The 24,268-nt window shown below is 44.7% G+C and overlaps 1 protein-coding gene and 2 non-coding genes across 3 annotated transcripts; 2 read left to right on the top strand and 1 right to left on the bottom strand.

Annotated features, from left to right (window-relative positions):
• Positions 1-9,629: 9,629 nt before the first annotated feature.
• Positions 9,630-9,735, top strand: Trnal-caa (transfer RNA leucine (anticodon CAA)). The gene is made up of 2 exons: positions 9,630-9,667; positions 9,690-9,735. It is a non-coding gene; the product is annotated as a tRNA-Leu (tRNA).
• Positions 9,736-10,020: 285 nt separating this feature from the next.
• Positions 10,021-10,092, top strand: Trnae-cuc (transfer RNA glutamic acid (anticodon CUC)). The gene has a single exon. It is a non-coding gene; the product is annotated as a tRNA-Glu (tRNA).
• A 5,325-nt stretch (positions 10,093-15,417) lies between these two features.
• Positions 15,418-21,941, bottom strand: LOC143399111 (L-amino-acid oxidase-like). The gene is made up of 6 exons (XM_076855827.2): positions 21,714-21,941; positions 21,323-21,435; positions 20,388-20,589; positions 19,183-19,251; positions 17,432-17,568; positions 15,418-16,249 (listed from the first exon to the last, which is right to left on the bottom strand). The coding sequence occupies exons 1-6, from the start codon at positions 21,939-21,941 to the stop codon at positions 15,418-15,420; spliced, it is 1,581 nt and encodes a 526-aa protein (XP_076711942.2).
• Positions 21,942-24,268: the final 2,327 nt, after the last annotated feature.

Raw genomic sequence — 24,268 nt, 5'->3', positions numbered from 1 at the left:
CGGTTCTGAGAGAGTTTTGGGGAACCACCTATCCCTCTGAATCTCCTATTGTCAGGGTAGGAGGTCAAACCATCATCCCGCACAGAACTCCTCCCCTCACTTGCTCCTTATCTGAGTTCTCCTTTTCACACCATTTTTTGGTTTTGCCTCAGTGTCCGGTGCCCTTGCTGGGAAGGGATATATTATCCATCTTGAAGGCCTCCATAACCTTACTCTTATTGTCCTCCCCTACTTATATCTTCCTCATGGCTTTACTCCCCGACGAAGAAGAGACTTTACCCCCTTGTGTCTGGTGTGGAGACCCCAGCGACCACCAGGATACACATTTTCCCCTCCCCTGTAAAATTGTAGATCCAATTGTATGGGATACTGAAACCCCTACCTCTGCAAATTGCTCTCCTGTGGAAGTGCATCTTAAAGACCATAACCACTTCCCAAACCAGGCTCAATATCCCCTGCCAACTGCCAGTCTTAAGGGCCTGGAGCCAATCATTCAGAGCTTACTAAGAAAGGGGTTCCTCCATCCTACACACTCTCCATTCAATACCCCAATTTTAGCAGTAAAAAAGCCTAATGGAACATACCATTTGGTGCAGGATTTAAGGTTAACAAATTCTTCAACCAGGCCCATACATCCCCTGGTTCCAAACCCTTATACTATCCTTTCCTCCATTCCTGCAAACTCCACCTGTTTTTCAGTTATTGATCTTAAAGATGTCTTCTTTTCGATTCCACTATCTGTCTCTTCCCAAGACATATTTGCCTTCACCTGGACTGATCCAGAAACTAGACATTCCTGACAGTTAACCTGGACTGTCCTGCCCCAGGGGTTTCGAGACAGTCCACATATTTTTTGGACAAGTCCTCGCTGGAGATCTTGAGGATTTTTTTCCTCTATGCCCCAACTCAACCCTCCTACAATATGTTGATGACCTCCTCCTCTGTAGTCCCTCATTAGAAACCTCAAAGTCAGACACAGCCACCCTTCTGAATTTTCTTGCTCACCAAGGATATAGGGTTTCTCCACAAAAGGTGCAGATCTCTCTCTTTGAAGTTGTTTACTTAGGGTTCCACATTCCCCCAGGGAAGAAAGCTATCACAACCAATAGAAAAGACCCTATTGAAAGCCTTCCAGTATCAAAAACTAAAGAGGAGATTCTCTCGTTCCTGGGTCTGGCAGACTATTTTAGGGCATGGGTACCAAATTACTCATTACTTGCCAAACCATTATATGATCTAGCAAAGGGGAACAAGCATGAGCCCTTGTTACTTTCAGCAGCACCACATTTCAGAACCCTCCAGAAGGTCCTCTTACAAGCACCGGCTCTACACTTGCCAGATGTTAATAGGCCTTTTACTCTCTCTGTACATGAAAACAAAGGGCAAGGCTTGGGGGTGCTGGGACAAATGTATGGGCCCACCTTTGCTACGGTGGTATACCTTTCCAAACAGTTAGATCCAACTGTCCGGGGATGGGCTCCTTGTCTCCACACCCTAGCCGCCTCCTATGTTTTATTAAAGGAATCACAAAAGCTTACCTTTGGAGCCCAAATCACTGTCACATCTTCTCATCACCTCAAGGACTTGTTAACATACAAAGGACTGCAACATCTCCCTCCCTGTTGAATTCTCTCTCTCTTGATCTCTTTCCTCTATGACTCCTCTGTGTCCTTCCAAACCTGTGCCCCTCTCAACCTGGCAACTCTGTTACCCACTCAGGCTCAAGGTAAAACGCAGTCCCCAATACATAAATTCAGGGAAGTTCTAGAAAACTTCCTCCCATGCCCAATTTAATATCACTGAGGGACCTCTAGACCAACCTGATTACACCTGGTTCACTGATGCCAGCTCCTTTATGCATGAGGGGATCAGAAAAGCTGGATATGCCATAGTGTCCCTATCATGAGTAATAGAAGCCAATCCCCTGCCTGCAAATACCACAACCAACAGGCTGAGCTGGTAGCTGCAACGTGAGCCTGCGAATTGGCAGCAGGGAAAAATCTTACACTTTATACTGATTCCAAATATGTTTTCCACATTCTTTTATCTCATGCAGCAATTTGGAAAGAGAGAGGTCTCCTGAACTCAAAGGGCACCTCTATAACCAATTCCACATACATTACCCAACTTCTACAAGCCTCCCAGCTTCCTAAAAATCTTGGAGTTGTCCATTGCAGATCTCAGTAAAATGACTCCTCCCCTGTCACACAGGGGAATTCAAAAGCAGATCAGGCAGCCAGGTCAGCTGCCTTTCAGACCCCACTGAATCTCTCATTGCCACTTGCTCTCTATCATTACCCAATAATGGAGACCCACCTAAACATGCCCTCTTTACTTACCTTTACTCCATTTCCACACCAGTCTGCAGACTCTCAAAGCCTTTCTCCACTCTTTCTTTACTCTGACTCCCCAGGATAAAGAAGTGATACAGCAAATCACAGCCTCATGCCAGATATGCAAAAGAGTGAATTCCAATACATCTTTAAAACCCAGAACCTTCCCTTCTCATTAGGCTAGGGACCATATTCCCGGGGCAGATTGGCAAATCAACTTTACCAACATACCCAGAGTAAAAAACTTCAAATACATACTAGTTTTAATAGACACATTCTCGGGTTGGGTGGAGCCCTTTGGCACCTCAAATAAGTGGGCTACCACAGTTGCTAACATCCTTCTAACTGAAGTAAACCCTCAGTTTGGGATGCCTGCTTCAATCCAATCTGACAACCGGGCCTGAGTTTGTCTGCCAAGTAACCCAGAATGTGGCAAAGACATTGTCCATCCCATGGCACTTTCATTGTCCCTATTGCCCCCAAGCCTCAGGTAAGTTGAGGGAGCCAACCGCACAATGAAAGACATCATAACAAAACTATCTTTAGAGACTCATTTAGATTGGGTTAAACTCCTCCCTCTTGCCCTACTACGCATGAGGGCTTTAACAAAAAAGCCATTCCTTGCTTCCCCCTTTGAAATAATGTATGATCGTCCCCTTCTCCCCCAGGAATCTCAACAGAGCCTTGGCCCCTCCCCAACCAATATGCTCTTCCTCTCCTCTTCCTTATACGCTCTGAGCTATGGAAGCAACAAGATTTGTTGCTTCCGGATCCAGAGAACTCAGCTGCCTCCTTTCCGCCTAAACCAGGAGAATGGGTCTACTTTTCTTCCCCAGGAGAAAGATTCCCCCTAACCCCAAAATGGGAAGGGCCATTACAGGTAGTCCTGTGTACACCCAATGCTGCAAAACTCCAACAGGAAGGAAAGAAACTAACCCCCTGGATTCATATTTCTAGGTTAAAACCAGCGACAAGCCCTCCAGAGGACAATCCCACCACAGCTCCCAACCTTGCAGGGCCCACACTATTGCCCAGATTTACCTGTGAGATATCCCCAGATAACTTTCTCAAGCTCTGTTTTTCACAGTCACGCACCACCTTTCATCCCATTGTGGAGAAGAACATACATAAGAACAGGCCTCCTGATAGGATCTAGGAACCCACAGCAACACAGTACACCCACACCCTTTTTAGAAATCAGCAATTGGCACAACAATCCTATTGGGACCTCTTCACAAACCCCATCAGCTGCTGGATTCTCTCGATACTGGGACTTCTAGTTGGTCTTTTTGTTCTGTGCCTTCCTTCCTTGCATTTTGAAATTCCTTCAAGGACAAATTAACAAAATCTCTAACCAAACTTTCAATCAGCTCCTTGTCAGGGATTACCAGCTACTTGCCAATGAGCCAGACGACATTCACATCTAGTCATCCCAAGAAACTCCACCAAGTGCTGAAAGATGAAGATACCGAATGACAACTCCACCAAATGGCCATCTCTACCCCACCATGCCAAAAAGAAATAATCCCTTGGTTTTCAGCTTTATGTGTTCTAGTCTGCCTTCTCCTGGGCATAGGCTTTTTCTACCAGCCCTATAGATTGGACGATATGCCAGAAATTAATGCTGTTTTTTTTCATAGTTGCAGGGCACATTCATGGACTTCTCCCCGGAGGAAATCCATGCCTTCAGTGCATGGATATGGGGTCTCCTGGCCCTTCTTCTCCAACCAACAGACCTCCCTCCCTCCCTCTAAATGATGCCCCTACTCAGCAGGAAGTAGCCAGATGGAGTATGACGCTCCCAAACCAAAACAAAAAAGAGAGGAATGTTGGTAATGTTGGTGCCCAGAGTGCTTCTCTTCCGGGAGCTCAGGAAAGATGGCATCCAGAGCACTTCTCTTCCGGAAGCTCAGGTCCATGACGCACTGAATGGCACTTGAACCTTTACCTCCAATCCCTGTGAATGGCTCGAACTTTGAATTGCACATCTCCAATCCCTGAAGTGGCACGAACTCTCCGTTGATGAAGTAACATCTCACTCACCTTGCTCCTCCTCATCCTGTGTTAAGCCCATAAATATCAATACCCTGTTTGTGTTTGTTCTCTTACTCTTACTCTCTCTCTCCCTCTCTCCCTCCCTTTCTCCCCCTCCCCCTCCTCTCTCTCTCTCTCTCTCTCTCTCTCTCCCCCTCCCCCCATCCCCCTCCCTCCCTCCCTCCTCCCTTCTCTTCTGCGACTGTCCCATACGGTCCTGCTAATAAAATCTCGGACAGGTAAACGGTTGTTTTGGCTTGTTGAGTTTATGGATCTTTTCCATCGTCCTTTACAATGTCCACAGAGAGATAAAGAATAGCCAACTGTCTGGCCTCAGCACCCACACAGGACAAAGCCCCCCAGGTCAATGTAGCTAGGGAGAACAAAGAATAAGATTTTTTTAAAAAATATGCCAGATGATCCAAAGATCCCTCTTCTGGAATGAGATTTACTATGTAAATTAAATACTCAGATAAACTTTTCACCTAAAAACTAATGACTCCAATTGCAACTGCCACCAGAAAACTCACTCTGGTTCCAGTTTTCTTTTTTTTCCTGGTACCTGGAATTGAACCCAGGGATGCTTAATCATTGAGCAATATCCTTTTATTTTTTATTTAGAGTCAGGTCTTGCTAAGTTGCTTAGGTCTTCCATAAATGGCTGAGGTTGGCCTTCAACTTGTGATTCTCCTATCTCAGCCTCCTGAGCCACTGAGATTGTAGGCAAACGCCACCGCGCCCACCTGTTCTAGCTTTTGAGATGGGAAATGGTCAGGAAATCAGTGTGGGTAAGAATGATAAGGGTCTGGTAATCAGAAAATTGGCTAACAACTGTTTTTCAAGTAGGGCAGACAACGTGGATCAAATCAGGACTCCTGACAGGACACAGCTGGAGTGGAGCCTTTGACTCACTGTTCCTCCTGACAATTAGAATCACAGCCTCTGCTGGGAATTCCCTGGGATCTGGGACAGGCATTCCCAGTATTTTGCCTTTGGTAGCAAAGCAAGAAGACTTCTTTTTCCTTTTTTCAGATCCTTGTCTTCATTATTGGATTGGCATGGGTACAAGAACCAAGTTTTTGATATCAAATACACTTGGACACTGTTGGTAGGATGTAATGATACAGCCTTATGAAAAACAATTCTGAGGTTCCTCAAAAAAAAAAATCATATGGGAAGCTGGGAATGTAGGTCAATGGTAGAGTGCTTGCCTTGTATGCCCAAGGCTCAGGGTTTGATACTCTGTAAAAAATAAAATAAATTGCATACAATTTCAGTGCAGTTAGTGAGGTTTAACTAGCCCAACTTGGAGTTCACTTAAAAAAGATTTACTGTATGAATTTGAAATCAGTATGAGGAAGGGACATTTACACTCCCATATTAATTGCAGCTTTAGTCACAATAGGTAAGTATTGGGTAAACAAAAGTTAGTGTCTAGAAGTCTTGTTTCAGAAGGTGAACTAAATTCTTACTTAGTTGTTAGGCCTCTCAAGAATGTGTTGTGGAGTGAGTTCCTCAGGAGGAAAAGAGACTTCTTCTCTTGTTTGTCTCCAGTCTTTAGGTGGTGATCAAAGTAGAACAACTTTGGTTGTGAAGTAAAGTCATATACTCATAAAACATCTGAAAAAATCCATATGCACAGTTGGCATGCAGTCTATCTGGTATATATATGTCCCCTGATTGTGGGCCTGGTGTGGTCCTCCATTTTATCCTGGCTTGCCACTGAGGAGAGCATGAGTAATAAAATGTCCAAACCTTTTCTGTTGAATTCTCCAAGTTCTTTCTTTGGCATTGGTAAATAGAATGCTGGGACCTTTGCAGCCCTGGGGTTGAACAGCAAGAGATGAAAACCGCTGAGTACCTATCTAGGGATGAATGGATTAAAAAATGTGACACACAAACAGAGGGATACTATTCAATCTTAAAAAAGAATGAAATTCTGACATTTGTGAAACATGGATGAGACCCCATGCTAAGTGAAATAAGCCAGGCACAGAAAAACATAAATTGTATGATATCACTTACATATGAAAAAGGAGAACTCAGAAGTAGAGAGTAGAATGGTGGCTCAGACCCTGGGACAGAGGATGGATGGATGGATGGAGGAAGGGAAGATGTTGGTTAAGAGGCCCAAAGTTTCAATTTGACAGGAAGAATAATTTCTGGTGATTTATTACATATAGCATGGTGATTATAGTTAATAACAATGTGCTGTGTATTTCAAAATTTCTACAAGAATAGCCTTTAAATATTCTCACCACACAGAAACAATACACATATGAGGTGATAGATGTTAACCAGACTGTTTTGATCATCACATGATGTATGCATACACAGAAACATCATATTGCACCCATAAGTATATACAATTATTTGCCAATAAAAGTAAAATAAAATTTAAAAAAATCCAAAACTTGAGACTAGACAAAAGAGAAGATTAAGTGTTCTTTCTGTGTATGCTTGGCATGATTTAGCAGACTTTTTGAAAACTATTGATCTCATTGACATGTGTTCCTTTCATTGACTTCTATTGGCTTGCAATTTCACATCTCTGTAGGGATAGAGCTTAACTTGTGATGTAAATGGTTCTTGCCTTATGGTCAGGGATTCCTGTTTATAGCAGTGCAAATAATTTGTCAAGAGATACAACTGATTTCTCTCTGGCAGAAAGTGATAATTTCAAAGTAGAAAACACAACTTCAAACATCACTGATTATTTACTGGTGATTAAACTGAGAGGCATCTAACCACTGAACCACATCCCCAACCCTTTTTTGTATTTTATTTAGAGACAAGATTTCACTGAGTTGCTTAGAGATTCAATAAGTTGTGAGGCTGTCTTCGAATGCTCTATCCTCCTGCCTCAACCTCCCAAGCAGCTGGGATTATAGGCGTGTACCACCTCTACCACCTCATCACTGATTATTATACTTAGGATATTAACTTGTCTTGCATCTGCTAGCAACTTCCTTACAGAATTTGTTTGGTTGAATGAAATAAATCTCTTCAGATTATCTTTTGCATTGGTTGTAACATCCCTAGTTCCATCAAGGACCAAACTTTAGTCAGCCTCCTCTGAACCCTCTTTTTTGGTTAGACCCCCAGACCTCATCTCATGTACTGTTATTGGTTTGTCCAGCCCAGTCTGAGCAAAGAATCCTGCTAAGTGAGTTTAGGGAGAATTCCCTCACCCTTGATATCTGATCACCTTTTGTCTCTGGTCAGTTCTTCATCCCTCACTTTTGATGTCTGAATCCTTGGTCTGCTTCTAAGGAGAACTTGTAAGGTCTGTTTAGCAAAAATCCCCTTCCTCTTGATGTCTCCTCTTAGGAATTTTTGAAACAGACTAAACTTGAGGTTCCACATCTGAAATTAAGAATGACTTTCTCATGCTGAGAATGGAGGCTGGAGAGCTGTCCTCCACCCTGAGAGGTGCCAAAAAAATATGGGAGTGGAGACTGCCCACTCAAGCCTCTTAAAAGCAGGCTAACTAAATCTGCATATGTACCTTCCCTTGCTTTTGTTATTCTACCTCTCCTTTAAAAATTCTCCATATCAGGAATTTTGAACATGGAACCTTTCAAAGCTGGCCTTGAATAAAAACCATTTTACTACCAACTTGACTCAGAGTATTTATGGAGCAGTGAGAATTATAGCCTAGCCTCTTTCTTTTCAGGCATATTACAGCTTCCTAGTAAGATATTCTATCCACCTACCTCAATACTGCTCTTTGGCTATAAACCCTTTGCTGTCTTTGTTGTATTTGGAGTTGAGCCTAATTTCTCTTCCCTGTTGTGAGACCTCTACTTGGAACAGTTGAAATAGTCTCCCTTACTGTTTTTAACAAATGTCATATTTTTTTGTTTAACATCATTTATTAATGGAATAAGACCTTCACATTCATATATACGTTTTACATATATGTGTATATATGTATGTATGTGTATGTGTGTGTGTGTGTGTGTGTATATATATATATATATATATATATATATATATATATATATATATATATATATATATATATAAAATCTCCTTTTTTTTTTTCAGTCCTGGAATCGAACTCCCTGGGGTACTCTACCATTGAGCCACATCCTCAGCCCTTTTTATTTTTTGAGACAGTCTGGCTCGCTAAATTGCCCAAGTTGGCCTCAAAACTTGGGATGCTCCTGCCTCAAACTCAGTATTTGCTGAGATTACAGGAATGAACCACCATTCCTGATTGACATTCACATTTTATATTTGCCCGAATCAACATAAAATCATTGAAAAATACTTAAGCAAAAGTCTCTGTAGTGAGGCATTACTTAACAGCCCACTCTAAAAATAGAACTCCTCCGTTTAATTGTCTTGCTTTTGTTTTTTTTCCTCACAGCCCCTATGTTTGTTTGTGTTGATTCCTTCACTGGCCCGAGGATCTATCTCTTTAATGTTGTATTGACAGTGGACAAAACTTCAGTGAATGAATGAATGGTCCCTGATCTGAGCAGAAACCACACAGCCAATCAGGAGGAGCCTTCCAGAGCTGTTCTGCAGTTCAGACTCCCGCGCCTTAGCATTGGATGCTAAAGAACATTTTACGTTTTTTCCTCTTTTGTTAACTGTTATGCAATCGCTGCTCGAACTTCCCTTATCTAAACCCGGGTCTACAGCAGGCCCTTCTGACCTGGAAACTCCCACTCACTGTCCGGGGTTCCCCGTTATCTCCACGCGGTCTGCGTGGATTGGTGGAGGACCGGGATGTGGATCTTGAGGGATGGGTACACGCAGGAACAGGAAGGCAAAGAGTCCTTATAAAAATGATGATAATGAAAACAAACAACAGCAATCGCTTGCCATTAATTCTGTAGCAAGCGTTTTTTCAACTGTTTTCCAAGTATTAACACACCATATCTAAAAGTTGACCCAGCAGGGCGGGGGCGGGGGTGAGGCAGAACGCTGGGTCAAGGCTGTGGCGGGCCAAACAGCCCAAGACCAGGCACCAGGATTTCCTTCCGCCTTTCCGACTGCATTTTCCTTGGTTCTCTGGGCCTGGCGCCTGCGCAGTGGTCACTAACCATAGACACCGGTTCGATTTGGGCTAGGGAGTGTGGTGTTTGCCAGTCTGACTGCATTGCGGACACTGCATTTCTGAGACCTCAGCGTTGCAGGTGGTCTGGTGCTGCCCCTACCTAAGCCAGCTGGTCAACAGGTAATGACACTGCCAATCGCAGCGGGCGGGCACAAGTAGCACATTTAGTGAGAGCAAAAGTGCTCTCGGGTGTCAGGATGGCCGAGTGGTCTAAGGCGCCAGACTCAAGGTGAACACCTTACCTCCGGGTGTTCTGGTCTCCGAATGGAGGCGTGGGTTCGAATCCCACTTCTGACACACTGATTTTGCTTCATTAAGAATTGCTCCACCTCCTCACCCATTTCCCCAAAGTCTGCTCTTATTTTCTTCTCTTGTGTGGGAAGAAGGTTACAACTAGAATTTATCTAAACCCGCTGTTTTCCATTTCCCATTTGTCTCTGCGGCAGTGAAATGGCTTTTTATTGAAAAGGTGGGGGCAGTATCGGCAGCTTCTCTAAATCCGTCCAATAGTACTCTTCTATGCAACATACGTCACTTAACGCTAACTTTATCTACCACAAATGGAGGCTTATTTTTGAAGCTTCCCTGGTGGTCTAGTGGTTAGGATTCGGCGCTCTCACCGCCGCGGCCCGGGTTCGATTCCCGGTCAGGGAAACAGAGTATTTTTTTTTTTTTCTTCAGAACAGTGAAGTAAAAGTGGCTATTTCCTTTTAGAAAAGGAAAACTGAATTTAATATTTTTCTTTTGAGTAGAGAGTAGTTATCAGAAATGAGCTTTCTACTGATTTTAAGTGCCTGTTGTGTTCCGGGCATTTTAAAATACGAAAGGAAACAACAACAACTCTGGCAGCACTAAACGCTCCAAGAGCCCTGGCAGGGCCAACCGAAGTCTCTGGTCTTAGAGTTTGACACAAAATTTTAAAAGTCTTCTTAGATTTTTGTAGATATGCAGTATCTGTAGGATATGCAGTATTATAGGTGGCGGTAGAGCGGAAGTAAAAGTGGTTGTCTCAGGCCCAATACATCCCAGTATTGGTGGGGGAAGGAAAGCCTCACCTTAACATCACAGCTTGCTGCTGCTGCTGCAGAGATAGTGCTGGATGACAGTTCAGCTGTCCCTGTGTTACTGGGGATACCCGCTCCAAGACAGCTGCCCTTTCCAAGCTGTAGTTGTTTACCTCCATGAAGGATGAGGACACTGGGATGAGGCTCCAGGTGATGGCTCAAAATCTATAAAAATGTTCAAAGTGAAAGCCTATGACTATGTGGGAGGCAAAGCATGCATTTTGGCCTGTAAAAGTCCTGCACCGTTTGGAAGCTCACCTTGACGCATTGGATACTGATTCCCCTAGGGGGCTTCCTCTGCCTCCAACTCGATTTCTTGGAACTAAAGATTAGCCTAACTAAATCGCTGGAAGCACCCTCAGTATAGCCACTTGGAGATTAGTATCTCTCCACGGGAAAATAGCCCTTGTCGGGCAACACCAATAAACAGAACTTTTTGTGGGGGGCATGGCCTCTTGCTGGATAGAATCAGCTAGGCCAGCAGTGACTGGCTCCTGGCAGATTCAACTCAACCACCTACTAGTCAGCAATTGGCTCTTCTGTCAGTAGTAGATGGAAGTGTAGGATATGCAGTATTATAGGTGGCGGTAGAGTGGAAGTAAAAGTGGTTGTCTCAGGCCCAATACATCCCAGTATTGGTGGGGGAAGGAAAGCCAACCGAAGTCCCTGGTCTTAGAGTTTGACACCAAGTTTTAAAAGTCTTTTTAGGGTTCCCAAGGCCCTTTAAAAGGGCGCCTGTCCACTAGAGTTGTGGTTCAAAGCCCCTCAGCCCCTCAGAGCGGTTTGGGTAGTCTTTCGCTATGGAAAGAAGCCAGGTAATTCTCCCCATCCCAACACCTACATTTTAATTTTGAAAATAATAGAAATAATTGAAATAATGCTGCAATCAATCTGAATTCATTTAATATTTTCTCAGTTTAATTAATATAATTCTCTCTCTCTCTCTCTCTCTCTCTCTCAAGAACGATACTCACAGGTCTCTGTACCCCCCCTGCCAGCACCTGAAAGTTTCAGACTTGAAACTTTTGGAACACCTGGAAAAATTGATATTAATATGTCCTCATTCACTAGTTCACATTTAAATTCCCCCTTGATGTCTTTAAAAAACCATAGTTGCTTTTTAAGAAATTTTATTCTAGGAATTTTCTTTTTTCCCTTTCTTTTTCTTTTTGCAGTACTGGGGATTGACCAGTACTGACTGGTACTGAGATAAATACTTGTTAAATACTGAGATAAATACTTGTTAGATTGTGAATCATAGATTTAAATGTAACATATAAAACTGTAAGACATTTTTAAAGAAAACATACAGGAGAAATTCTTCAGGACCTTGGCCTGAGTGGAGTTCTTAGACAGACATAACTCAGATCTCATTAAAATTTCAAATTTGTCCTGTGAAAGAGCTAGTTAATAAAATGGAAATACAAACTACACAGAGAAAAAAATCACAAACTACATTTCTGATAAAGGATTTTATCTAGACTATATAGAGATCTCTCAAAACTCAATAAGAAAGCAAACCATTTAATTGGAAAATGAGCCAAAGACACGAGAGGATATTTCCAAAGAATGTTATAAAAAGATGTCCCGACCGGCAGGACACATCAACGTGGGCAGCGAACCTAGATGGGGAGGAATGAAGGGACAAGAGACACAGAGAGATGACAGCAAGACAGTAGTTCTGATCAAGCTGCAAACTTTTATTGTTCACACAAGGGTATTTATGGGCTGGGGATGGGGAAGCTGTCTTATCGGCAGTTGCTAGAAGTCTTCATACCGTGAGATAACGCAGGATGCTTCAGGAAGACAAATGGCCATAGGATGTCTCATGGAGATAGATGGCTGCAGGGGTGTCTCAGGCAAGATGTCTCCCAGGGGCTGCTTCTTGTAACTGTCAGGCTATTCTTTGAAGGAGAACTCCCTTTTGGTCCCTGGCACTGTCAGGCTATTCTTTGAAGGAGAACTCCCTTTTGGTCCCTGGCAAAAAGATGTTTAACACTGTTGAAGTAAAAATCAAAACCACAAAGAGATGTCAGTAGTACTACTTATCAGAATGCCCTGCCTCCACCCCAATATATGCATTACCAAATGCTGGTGGGGAGGATGCAGAGATGTATTCAAATATTGTTGGTGGGAATGTAAAATGGCACAGCCATCCTGGAGAGAGTATGGCAATGTTTTTTAAATCTAAATATGCACTTACCCAATAATTATATTTCTAGGCATTTATCCTTGAGAAATAGAAGCTTAGTTTTGCATAAAAACTTACACATAAACATTCAGTGCACTTTTATTTGTGAAAGTTCCAAACTGGAAAAAGCCTAAAATTCCTCAATGGGTGAATGGTTAAATAAACTATGGCACTACTGTACCATACAATGCCACTCTGCCATAAAAACAAAACTATTACTACAAAGAACAATTTGGGTAGATCTCAGGGAGTTATTCTGAGTGAAAATGTCAATTTCAAAAGGTCATATACTATAGGATTGCATTTATATGACATTCTAGAAATGACAAAATTCTAATAATGCTAAACAGATTAGCAGTTGCTAGGGCAGGAAGCGGGGTGTGACCATAAAGGGGTAAAACAAGAGAGATCTTTGTTCTAGTAGAAGAGCTCTTTATCGTGTTTGTGATGGTAGTTACAAGAATCTAATCTAAATAGAATTATACCCAAACATTGTACTAATGTAAAATTTCTGGTTTTGTTATACTATAATTATGTAAAATTTAGCTATTGGTTGAAATTGGCCACACTGGGACCTGTTATTCTCTTTGACTTCCAGTGAGTCTATAATTAAAAAAAAAAATTATTGGTTTCCTACATACTAGGTGTCATCATAACCCCCTGCAATTATAATCCAGGCAGAAGCCCACTTCTGGCATCCCAAAGTTCTTTCTGTTTTATCAATGATATACAACATAAACTGTTTCTTGTTATGCTTATTTTGTTGTGTCTGAGTTCCTAAGCTTGTCTCCAAGTTCACTGCGGTAAGGATTTAAGTCTTGCCTGCCAGATTTCAGAGCTGTTATCAGAGTGGTTGTTTAATGCATGTGAATTTAATGTGTGCAGTGAGACAGTGGGGACTGGGAGACTGTGGTGCCAATGGCTCCTGTGCAGCTGAGCTTCAAGTGAGGGAGGGGACAGATAATTACACTCTCTAGGGAGGTAACTGGGGCAAGGGTGAGTCAGTCCTGGGAGAAACAATTTACCCTGAGGCCTCAAGATTCCCTACACAGTCCTTTTGGGTATGCTCTGAATGTAAGGTCCTGACCACTCTTTGCTAGTACTGTTTCTCAGGGTTGTATTTTAGCAGCAACCGTGGAGGATAAAAAGTGCCTATAAAAAGAGCTGGGGATGCAGCTCAGTGGTAAAGTGCTTGCCTTGCACAAGGCTCTGAGTTTGATTCCCAGCAAGGGGAGGAAAAAAAGTGCTTAACCTTCACCCCCAAGAATAAAGCAGGCCTGCATACTGCTGTTACAATATTGTTAAACTCTCTGAGCTTAGTGCTCCTCAGCTTCCATACAAGTCCACTGCATATGTAGTATCTACCAGGATCCCTCTATCTTGCCCCCTTGGGACTTGGGAAGTTCTTGCAGCTTGACGGTGCCATGAGTCCTCTGTCTCTAACTCATGAGTCTTGTCCTTCCATGAAACCTTGACAGGCTCATTTGTTAGACTGCAACTGACATAAAATTCCAGACCCCGTTCGAGTGGTTTTTCTGAGTAGCAGCATGTTGTTCTGTCCTAGTTTTAGGCTCTAAACAGAAAGTCAGTATCTCAGTTGGTTCTGAAGGCCTTCCTGAAGGTACCTTGTTCCCCTTGATGATAAACTGTGCCCTAACTTCATAGCCACCTGGCCTCTTCCTGTGGCCTTTGAGTGATGAACTCATACCCCAAGAGGTCTTTTAGGGACAAAACTCAGGCCAGGTCACTGCCAAATGATGGGCTTCTCTAGATCTCATTCATACCCTGTCATTTCATTATCCCTGTGCTTGAAAGTTATCATCAGTATCAAATCAGTCTGTTTACTTCTTCACAGGACTGCCAGACAAGAAGACTCCATGGGGGTGGGGAAAGGAGGCAGAAGACAGCCCCCTGCCTTCTGAGAACATTGAACTCATTCAAACACTTCAGATGTTAATTGCTGAATGTCTGCAAAGTGAATTGTTAATTGTTTTAGGAGCACCAAAAAAAAAAAAAAAAAAAAAAAGAATAAGACCAAGAAGCTGAGTCTAGAAGAAGCAAGAGGATTTGTAGTTATATTCAGAGTTAGGTTGAAGTTTAAACCACTTAGGATCAGCATTTGTGACCTCTTGGGGAATCAATTTTCATAATCTGTAATATGGAGTAGTACTGGAGTATGTACCTCAAGGGCTATTGTAATAATTTGGAAAAAGCATTGAGCAGGTTGTTCCAGGTAACTAAATTTCTACCCTCTCTTAAAATTCATGGGCCTGGCCAGGCATTGCAGCAATCCCTAGTACCATAGGGGGAAAAAAAAAAAAAAGGAATCAGCCATGGAAGGAAGAGGAGACGAGGGGAGCTAGGGATAGACTCAGATTAAGGGAACAGAAACCAGGAGAGGGCATTAGAAGGCAAGAGTCTCTGTGGCCTTCCAAACTCAATTCTAAAATTATTTGAATGCCACTCAGATAAAACACTTAATTTTAGTCTTAAATTCAACAAATGCTTTATTGTTTTAATCATCACATCAAATATTCTTGTTGTTCAAATATTGTCAATACATCCAAGGTCACGGGTGGTCAAACATTGTAGGGACTCCATTCATTGGCCTCGATTTGACATCTTTGGGCAAAGGTGAAGATAAAATGAGAGAGTGGGTTTTGAGTGTTTTCTTGTGGATCAAGGTGATTGGAATCACCCCAATTCTTAGGTGCTACAAGCTGATTATAGCTCACTTTTGGAGTAGGCCTTTTTTGTGTCCCCAGGATCCTTTGTCAAAGCCAAATCCAGAGACTCTTGGATGTTCTTTGCTGCCCTGAGCCCTGATTTGATAGCTGTGTCAATCCAGCCATGGGGCAGGGCTGTGTGTTCACCAGCAAAGTGGACCCGCCCTTCTGGATGGCTGAGCTCCTGTGTGTAGTCCACATATTGGTAAGGAGTGAAGGAGGTGAGCGCTCCCATGGAATAGGGGTCTTGGCTCCAGTGCTTGACCATGGAATAGGGGCACAGGGCCTGGAGCTGTTCCTTGGGGCGGTCATGGACAGCAGCTAGGTCATCCAAGATGACATCTACCACCTGGGCATCGTCCATGGCAGCAAAGAACATGGAATCATCACTCACAGTATAGGAAGCCAGGATGACACCTGTGCCATTGGGGAAGATGTGACTGGGATAGTGGATAAAGCGGGCGGGGCGGTCGGTGCTAGACTTGCCACCGAGTATGCCTTCTTGCTCCCAGAAACGCTGTGTACAGGCCAGGATCACTTTGGTGGCGCTGGTGTAGTGGACTGAACGTAGTGAATTCTCCTTGTTGAGAGAGAGGGGTGGCCGAAAACGGAGGAGCCGGGCAGCCTTACCAGTGCTGGCCACCACCACAAAATCGGCAGTCAGACGTGACCTGGGCTGCAGAGGGTCAGTTGTCCTGAAAGTGACATGGACATGGTCTCTAGATATCTCTACTTCCTCTGCTGGTGAGTGAAACAAGACTGTCCCTGGCAAGAGGGCATCATGAAGGGCCTGAGGGAGTTGGTCAAAGCCTCCGACGATTTCATGGAACCTGAGAATGAGCAAGCAAAGGAGGAAAGAGAAACAGGTAGTTGGACAAGGCATGCAGAGGACGGGTCATTTGGACAGGACAGAGGCTGAGTTCCCTAACGGACTGTACCGGTCATGTGTTAGGGAGATTTAACAGTTGGCAAAAGGATTAACAGCAGGCACAATGTCAGCTTTAGGGAACTAGAGAAAAGTGTTGCTTTGTGTTGATCAATCAGAAAAATGTAACCCTCTGAGCCTCTATAGCCCCTTATTCTTTGTTACTTTCCTCTGGTCTCCTTGGTGGTCACCTCCATGGAAGATGCCTGGTCTCATGGCTGACAAAGACCCAGGATTCTTATGTATGGATTCAACCCCTTCCATGATGTCCTTACAGAGTGCAGCACAGGGTAGCCTTAAAGATTGCAGCCTAAACACCACCAAGAACCTTCACTTGACCTTGATCTGTCTTCAGACTTCCCCACCTTCCTCTCTCCCCCTGTGGCAGCCGTTGGCTTGAATTTAAATTGATTAATTCTGAATAAAAATGCCGAGGAGAAGTGGGAGGATGCAGATAAGGAAAGAAGAGGTCTGTAATCCATCAGGGCTCTCCCAGGCTTAGTTCTCCTCTGGTAAATGTTGGTACCTGTTTCATCTGAAATGGATCACAGAACCCCAAGTGAGAGTAAATCTCAGTTCATTTGATCTTCATTAGCTACAAATCACATAGCCAGTTAGCCAGGGTGTCTAGGGTCTGAGTTTGGCAGCCCTGTTTGTCTTTGAGGTCTGAGAGATAGCAAGTTCCTCTTGCATGAACATCTAAAGTAGGACTGAGGTCATGCTCTTTGTTACAGAAGAATAGGTAAGGGCCAGAGTAAAGCAGATCTATTGGCTCCTAAGAGCCCCTTAGCTAGAGGTTCTCAAAGTGGGCTCCCAAGTCAGATAGCAAGGTCACTGGAATATGTCAGAAATGCATGTTCTTGGGTCTCAGCGAAGGTCCATTGATTTTGGAAGTGATGCCCCATGTTTAAGAAGCACCCTCCCTCTGGTGGTTCTGAGGGGCATTGGAGTTGGGAAACCCCGGCCTCCCCTCCTGTCACTCTCAGTTTTCTTGGAGTTATCACCTGATTTATCTTGTCCTTCCTTCTACCCCTGTCCTCACTAGTAACTGGCCACCCCGTGCCCCTTCTCTCCCCCCATTTCCCACCGAGATTCCTGAGAGAAGATGATCAGGTCACGCAGAGTCTCTATGAAGGACTCGTAGTAGCCAGAGTCTGTGTTCAGCAGGTCCCCGATCATCTGCACTGCCCCACGACTCAGGTTCCCCACCTTGATCAGGTACTCCTGGGATCACGTTCAGGGAAAGAAGGCAACAGGTCAGAATGTTCAGGGAGCCGACATGAGAGCCATTGCTTCCCACCTGGGGGTAACGAGGAACAGAGCTGCACAGGGCGGAATGACAGAAGTGCACTCAGCTGGGTCCCAGGTGCCTGGTTTGCACACAGGGCTCTGAGGACAATGCTCCAAATGGTCTCCAAGTCCTAATAACAGGGACAAATAGCTAACGTTTGGTATGGATTTTAACCTAAAGACCCTCTTCCAAGCCCTTTACTTGTATAATCCTCTTATATAATCCAAAGAAGCCCTATTTTACAGATGGGAAAGCTGAGGTCCAGTCTTCATGTCCATCTGTAACTGTATGGGGCCCAGACTGGCCTCTCTGATCTACCCAAAACACCAAGCCAGGAGGAAGGTGAATACCAAGTATTGCTTCTCATCCTGCCCTGACCCTCTACTCCTACCCATTACCTGGCTGTCCTGGCCCCTGCACCAGAAAGTGACTATGAGGTTCTACTTCCAGTATATCCATTGGCCTGTGATCGTGCCCTGTGGTTTGCCCGTGTTCCTTTCTCCCAGGCAAGTCCTGGACATGACAAATCTGGCTGGAAAACTTTCACCAATCAGGGTGGCTGATCAGATATCGCAGGACTTTGACCCACCCAACTTCTGAAGCACCCAGTTCAGAAAGGCAAACCGCCACCTCTATTGGAGCAGTCGGCCATGAATGGTTAGGATCTCCTCATAACCATTTAGCTTCCTCCTCAGCTGTCCAAATTTATGCACCCCCTTGCCCACTTTGCTCCCATCTCGGGAACAACCACTGGAGGCCAACTATCCTCCCCTAGCCAATCACATAGGTGCTCCCTTTCCAGTTAACTGCCTCCAGCTTCTCCATGCCAATAGCCTCCGATTGAGGCACATCTGAAACCTTCCCCTTGTGGCCGTGTGTGTGTGTGTGTGTGTGTGTGTGTGTATGTGGGTGTGTGGTGTGAGGATTCAACCCAGGGCCTAGCACATGTCAGGCAAGTGTTCTTCCTCTGAGCTATTCCTCCAGCCCCAGTCACCTCTTTTTGCACTATAGCCATGAGTACATCAATGATGGACCACGTATAGGACAGTGGTCCCAAGAAAGTATATAGCCTTGTGACATTGTAGCCATCTTTATGTAACTAAGCATTATGATTTTTACTGAACTATGTCATCATCTAAGGATGCACTTCTGCAACGTTATCCCCCTCATTAAACAACACATAACTGTATAAGGGCTTTCCCATACCTCTACCTGCCTTTGACTCTCTGCAAAAATGCAAGTGATAGTGGCAAGTTCCTTGAAATAGCATGCTCTGACTTGCTATATCTTTGACCTTTGACTGCTGTCCTTGGGGTGGTCTTTTTAAAATTTTCTTTCTTCCCTCCCTTCCCATCTTCCTCTCTACTCTCTCCTGTCCTAATGGAGCTTACCTTCAAGTAAAGGAGAGAGATTTAAAAAAAAAGATAAACAAGTAAGGTGCAGTGTAGTAAGTACTAGGGTGGGTCGTCCCACTGGGGTGGTTTCTGGGTAGCTGTGACAGGGTGGTGCATGGTTAGCCACGGTTAGAGGGGAGCCTCAGGACTGACCTTGGTGGAAAAGGAGTCATACTTCTCCAGAATCTGGCTGCAGCTACTGTTCTTCAGCTCCTCCACCAGCTTGGCATGGAAGAAGGAGAAGGGGGTGGACACTTAAGTGAAGGTCAGTTCCACACACACCCTAGACCCTGCTCCCACATACCCCCATGTTCCATGCTTGGCACTTGCTTTCACTCATCCTGGGTGTGTCTGAGGCATTCTTTATATTAGTCCTGAATGCAACACTCAGTCCTTCAGCTGGACTGGGGCGCTTGAGGGTGGAAATGTTATCCCCTGTCTTGGACATATTCTGAGGTGTATAAAGCTGGAGCCAGGCTCCCTGTCAGCCTTGGAGCCCCCAGAATTGGGGAAGTCTATCTCCTTGTCCTTGTGTGAGGACATTTCTGCAGGCCTCTGGGGCCACTGTGAATGGTGTGGACGCCTAAGGGCTTGGTCCCACTGAGCTGTTGAGTGACCCTGGATGAGGTCAAGAGCTGTGGAGTGTATGCTGAGCTTAGCAGGATATCACTCCAGCAAAGGCAGGGCATCTGGACAGAGACCTCCTGTGGAAGCTATGTCCCAGAGCTCAGCTGTCACACTGAGGTCCTTTTGGGTCCCAGGTCAGGAAAGAAAAAGGCACTGTCAGTGCTGAGTAAACATTGGTCAGTTAGAAAAAGGTGTGCAGGTATTCCAGACAGGGCCCATCATTGATTTTCCTCCTTGACCACATATCAATAATGATGACAATTATAATTCAAGATTGGCCATATGCCTTGTAAAGTTCTTATCCCTTTATATGCATCTTCTCACTTAATCTTCACAACCAGGCTGGGAGAGAGGCTCTAGCAGTATGATTGTTTTATAGAAGTTGGAACAGAGAGATGGCAAGCATCTTGTCCAGGGTCACACAGTACATTCAAATAGAGTCCAGCTTGTAGGTCTCTCTCTGCCTTAAACCTACATCTGCCATGATGATCTCAAAGGCAGCTAGCTTTGCACATGTCTGTACATGTGAAGACCTTTGGGATCTGAAAATGCACAATGACTGCTGAGATGGGAGGTCATGGGAGGGAGGCAAGGTTGACAGACCAAGCTAGTGGAGCCCTCCTGCACATGGGCCTGGGGTCCACGGAGAGAAACTTTAGGAAGTTTGCACAAGATGTCTTTGAAGAAGGTGATGGCCTGCATGGAGGTCACTGATTCCTACTTTGGCTTACCTTTCTCAATGCTTCATCAAAGAGCTGGTCACCTGTCTTCCCCACCTCATCTGCTTTGACTGAGTACTCTAGCAGGCTGGGGTCAGCCTGCACAATCCCCGTGCGCTGCCGTACTCCATTGATCAGCACCCAGGTCTGGTTGTTGGAGGGGAAATACTCCTTGAGGGTCAGCCCCAATTTCCTGATAAACTCATGACAGAGCCTGTGAAGTGAGTCAGAGACTGATCCAGGATGAGGAAGCAACCAGTCTTCCCTGCTCCCTGTGCTCACGTCCTGCCCCTACTGGATTCCCTGGGGCCCTCTCTGACCTCCCTCCACAGAAGGAATGCTAGGCTACCTAGTTGCTATGCCAAGTTGCTATGCCAAGCTATGGCTATGTGACCAAGAGGAAACTGGGTACCCATTCTTGTGGTCACAACACAAGAGGCTGGCCCTCTTTGCTGGCTGAGATCTCTCTCACTTTGTTTGAGGCTTGTAGCCTTCAGACTTTTAGGTGTGGCCCCTCCAGGTCCAGGAGATACTATGAAGATGTGTAGAGCGAGTGTCCCCTGGATTTATCCTCCCTGGATACTGTGTGTATCATGAGTCTTCCAGTCTGTATTCTCCTAATTCCTGCTCACCCACCCCTTCAGGATGGCCCTCCCGAAGTGGGCTCCCACAAGACACCACTTTCTCCCAGAAGGAGGTTCATATTTCTATCGTTAGCAGGCCTCACAGACTGCCTTTTGACTTTCCCAGGTATTCTCCTATCCCAATTATCTTTTGTGATCCTCAACAGGTGCAGTTATGTCTGTTCCCTATATTAGAACATTGAGGCTTGGAGAGGTTTCGAGGTAGCTGTGGAGCTATGAAATGAGTTGGCATAGGTCCTGTCCTTGTTGCTAGCAGCCCATTTCCTGGTCTTCCCCATCCACCCCCACTTCTCTCAATCATACTTGTGGTTGATGGGGATCCTCATGGCACCCAACTCTATGTACAATTGTGTTCCAGGAACTCTATGGGTCTCAATTCTGCCACCTACACGCCCTGAAGCCTCCAGGACAGTCACCTAGAAAGATAAGTATTTATAGAACTCAACTAGGCCAGCCGTGTCCCCGCCATACAACCTCCTCCTCCTCCCTCCAGGCAGGCCCAGATTTGCCTCTCTCTGAAGTCTCTCTCTGTTATAGAGACAGACCAATTGCTCTCCTACCTCTTCCATCCCAGTCTAGAGTCCTAGACTTAGTCTTTGGCTCCAGTTCCACTGGGCTATCCACCACCTGCAGCCACCTCCCTGCTCAGAGTCCAAGATCCCTATGAGGTATTCTCCCAAGCACCATTGTGTACCTGGTGGCCAGCATCCTGCAAAATCTTGGCAGCTGTGAGTCCAGCCATGCCTGCCCCAATCACCACTATCCGTTTCTTTTCAGCTGTCTGCCCCAGCCCGTCTTGAGCCAGCTGTAGTAGTTCTTCATACTGGGGGTCTTCAAAGCATTTGACAAGGTCGTCATGGAAGCCCTGGGTACTCACACCCAGCACAGACAGAAGGGCCAGAGCCAGAAAGCCTGGGAACATAGTTGTGGAGATGGCTTGGGCAAATAGCTGGGGACCAAGGAAGCCAGCCTTAATCCTTGATCAGTGGAGGATCATATCACTGAACCTGTAATGCAACATCCTGGGAACTCCTGTTTCTTCCCTCCCTACCAGAGTGTGCATTAGCCATGGACCCTCCCATGCTTGCTTTCCATGGGGAGATCAATGCCCTCCATTCAGGGAGAGACACAGGCTGCATATCTGTCCCCAAGGACCTGCCATCACCTCAGCCAGCTGGACTTCCATGTAGGAGGCCAAGCCCTCCGCTGAATAGAAGACAGGTGAGATAGCTCTACCCTTCACGTTGGGTTTCCCTATCTCCTCCTTGGGGTTGATAAAATGTTTGTTACAATGGGAAGACGTTAATTCACTGCAGTATGGAAGGATGGGGTAAGGATGGAGAGTCTGAAGACATTGTTTAATAAACTTACATTCTCTGAGGTATGCATGGTAGGCTACTAGCTTTCCAAGACCCAGAGGAACATCCTGGGGTCATCTCTTAGAGATGACCAAGGGTTATTGAGGTTAAAGAATTTTCTAGACTGAGCCTCCATTTCCACACTTGTCTTCCATTTTATTCTGGCTCTGTTCTGAGAGAGATGTGCCATAACTTCCCCCTAGGGTCCTATAAAAGGTGTATGTCTTATGATTGTTTTGTTCCTATTTTCAAAACTATTTATCTGTGCTATGGGCTGAATTGCATATTCCCAAATTCATATGTTGAAGCCTTGATCTCTAGTACTTCATAATAGTGATTCTGTTTATAGATGGAAGCCCTTAACAGTTGATTAAAGTAAAAGGAGGCTGTTAGGATAGATCCTATTCCAATCTGATTGATGTCCTTATAAGAAGAGGAAATTTGGACACAGAAAGAGACACCAGGGATGTGTACACAGAGGAAATAACTTGTGGGGGCACAATGAGAAGATAGTTATCAGGAAGCCAAAGAGAGGTCTTAAATCAAACCTGCCGACACCCTGATCTGGGACAGCCAGACACCAGAACCATGAGAAAATAAATTTCTCTTATTTAAGTCACTCAGTCTTTTTATTTTATTATGGCAACCTGAGCTGACTAATATAGTCTATTTCTCTTCTCCCCTCCGTGTGGAGAAGAAAAGATGATTGGTTCTTACCCAACTCTCTCAGGTCAGATAGCCACAGACCTTGGAAGAAAATTTGTATTCATTTTTCTTCTTAATTTTTTTGGTGTTAGGAATCAGAGCCAGGGCCTTGCAAATGCTAGGCAAGTGCTCTATCAACTGAACTATATCCCCACCCATATTTGCTTTTCATGTAAATCCACACAAGGAATGTGTGAATGTCCCCTGGTCTTCAATCTCAGGATTTTTATTTAATTTGGGCTACCCTTCTTTCTTGGTTTGTCATAGGATTGGTATTCACATTACAGAAAATAAAGGCACAGAGGGACTCATCATTTGTCTCCTTCTGGGTATAATTTCTCACTCTCCCATTTCATTTCAATCATCACCATTAAGTTTGTGTGGTCCTGCTGATTCTTGCATGGAGTATGTTAGATAATTGCTAACCTCTTGTCTTCTCCATCTTGAAACAGAAATCAATCCCTACTGCACAGAGTGTGCCTCCTGAGAAGCACCTAACGTTTTTGTGGAATATAGGAATGGTAGAAAAACTAGTGGATGGAAAGATGGGGGCACAAATAAATGAGTGCATGGATGGTCAGTTGGATAGACAGTGAGAAGGATGCATGCACAGAGAGGCTTTGGGCCTCCAGCCTCTGTATTTAATTACAGATTCCAGCTGGTGGGCCGTGCCCATCCTGGACTTGTGCTCTCTAGTCCTTGAGATCAGCATTTAAAAAAATATTTATTTTTTGGTTCTTTTCAGTTATATATCCATTTTGCTATGATTATGCAAGCATGGAGTATATGTTACTCTAGTTAGAATCCCAATCTTAAGGATGTACATGGTGGTGAGATTCACTGTGTTGTTTTCACACATGTACGTGGGAAAACTGTGTCAGATTCATTCCACGGTCTCCTTTGCTCATCTCCCCTCCCTTCCCTCAATTCCTCTTTTTTTACTGCTCTTCTAGTCTTCCCCTCACTTCTCCTTCTATTGTGGGTTAGCGTTCACCTATCAGAGAAAACATTCCCCCCTTTTTTTTGGAGGGGATCCTTCCATCCACCTTTCCCCTGTCTCTGGCCGAGGACTTCACCTGCTTCTCCAGCTTCCTTCTGTGAACCTGTGTGTTTGGCTTTCTCATTCCTTTTACTCCGTCCATACACATGCACACCCCTCAGAATTCAGCCTCTCTCCACCCTCAGG

The sequence above is a fragment of the Callospermophilus lateralis genome, chromosome 5, assembly GCF_048772815.1.
Source record: "Callospermophilus lateralis isolate mCalLat2 chromosome 5, mCalLat2.hap1, whole genome shotgun sequence".
Taxonomy (NCBI): Eukaryota; Metazoa; Chordata; class Mammalia; order Rodentia; family Sciuridae; genus Callospermophilus; species Callospermophilus lateralis.
This window is presented reverse-complemented; position numbering and strand designations above follow the sequence as displayed.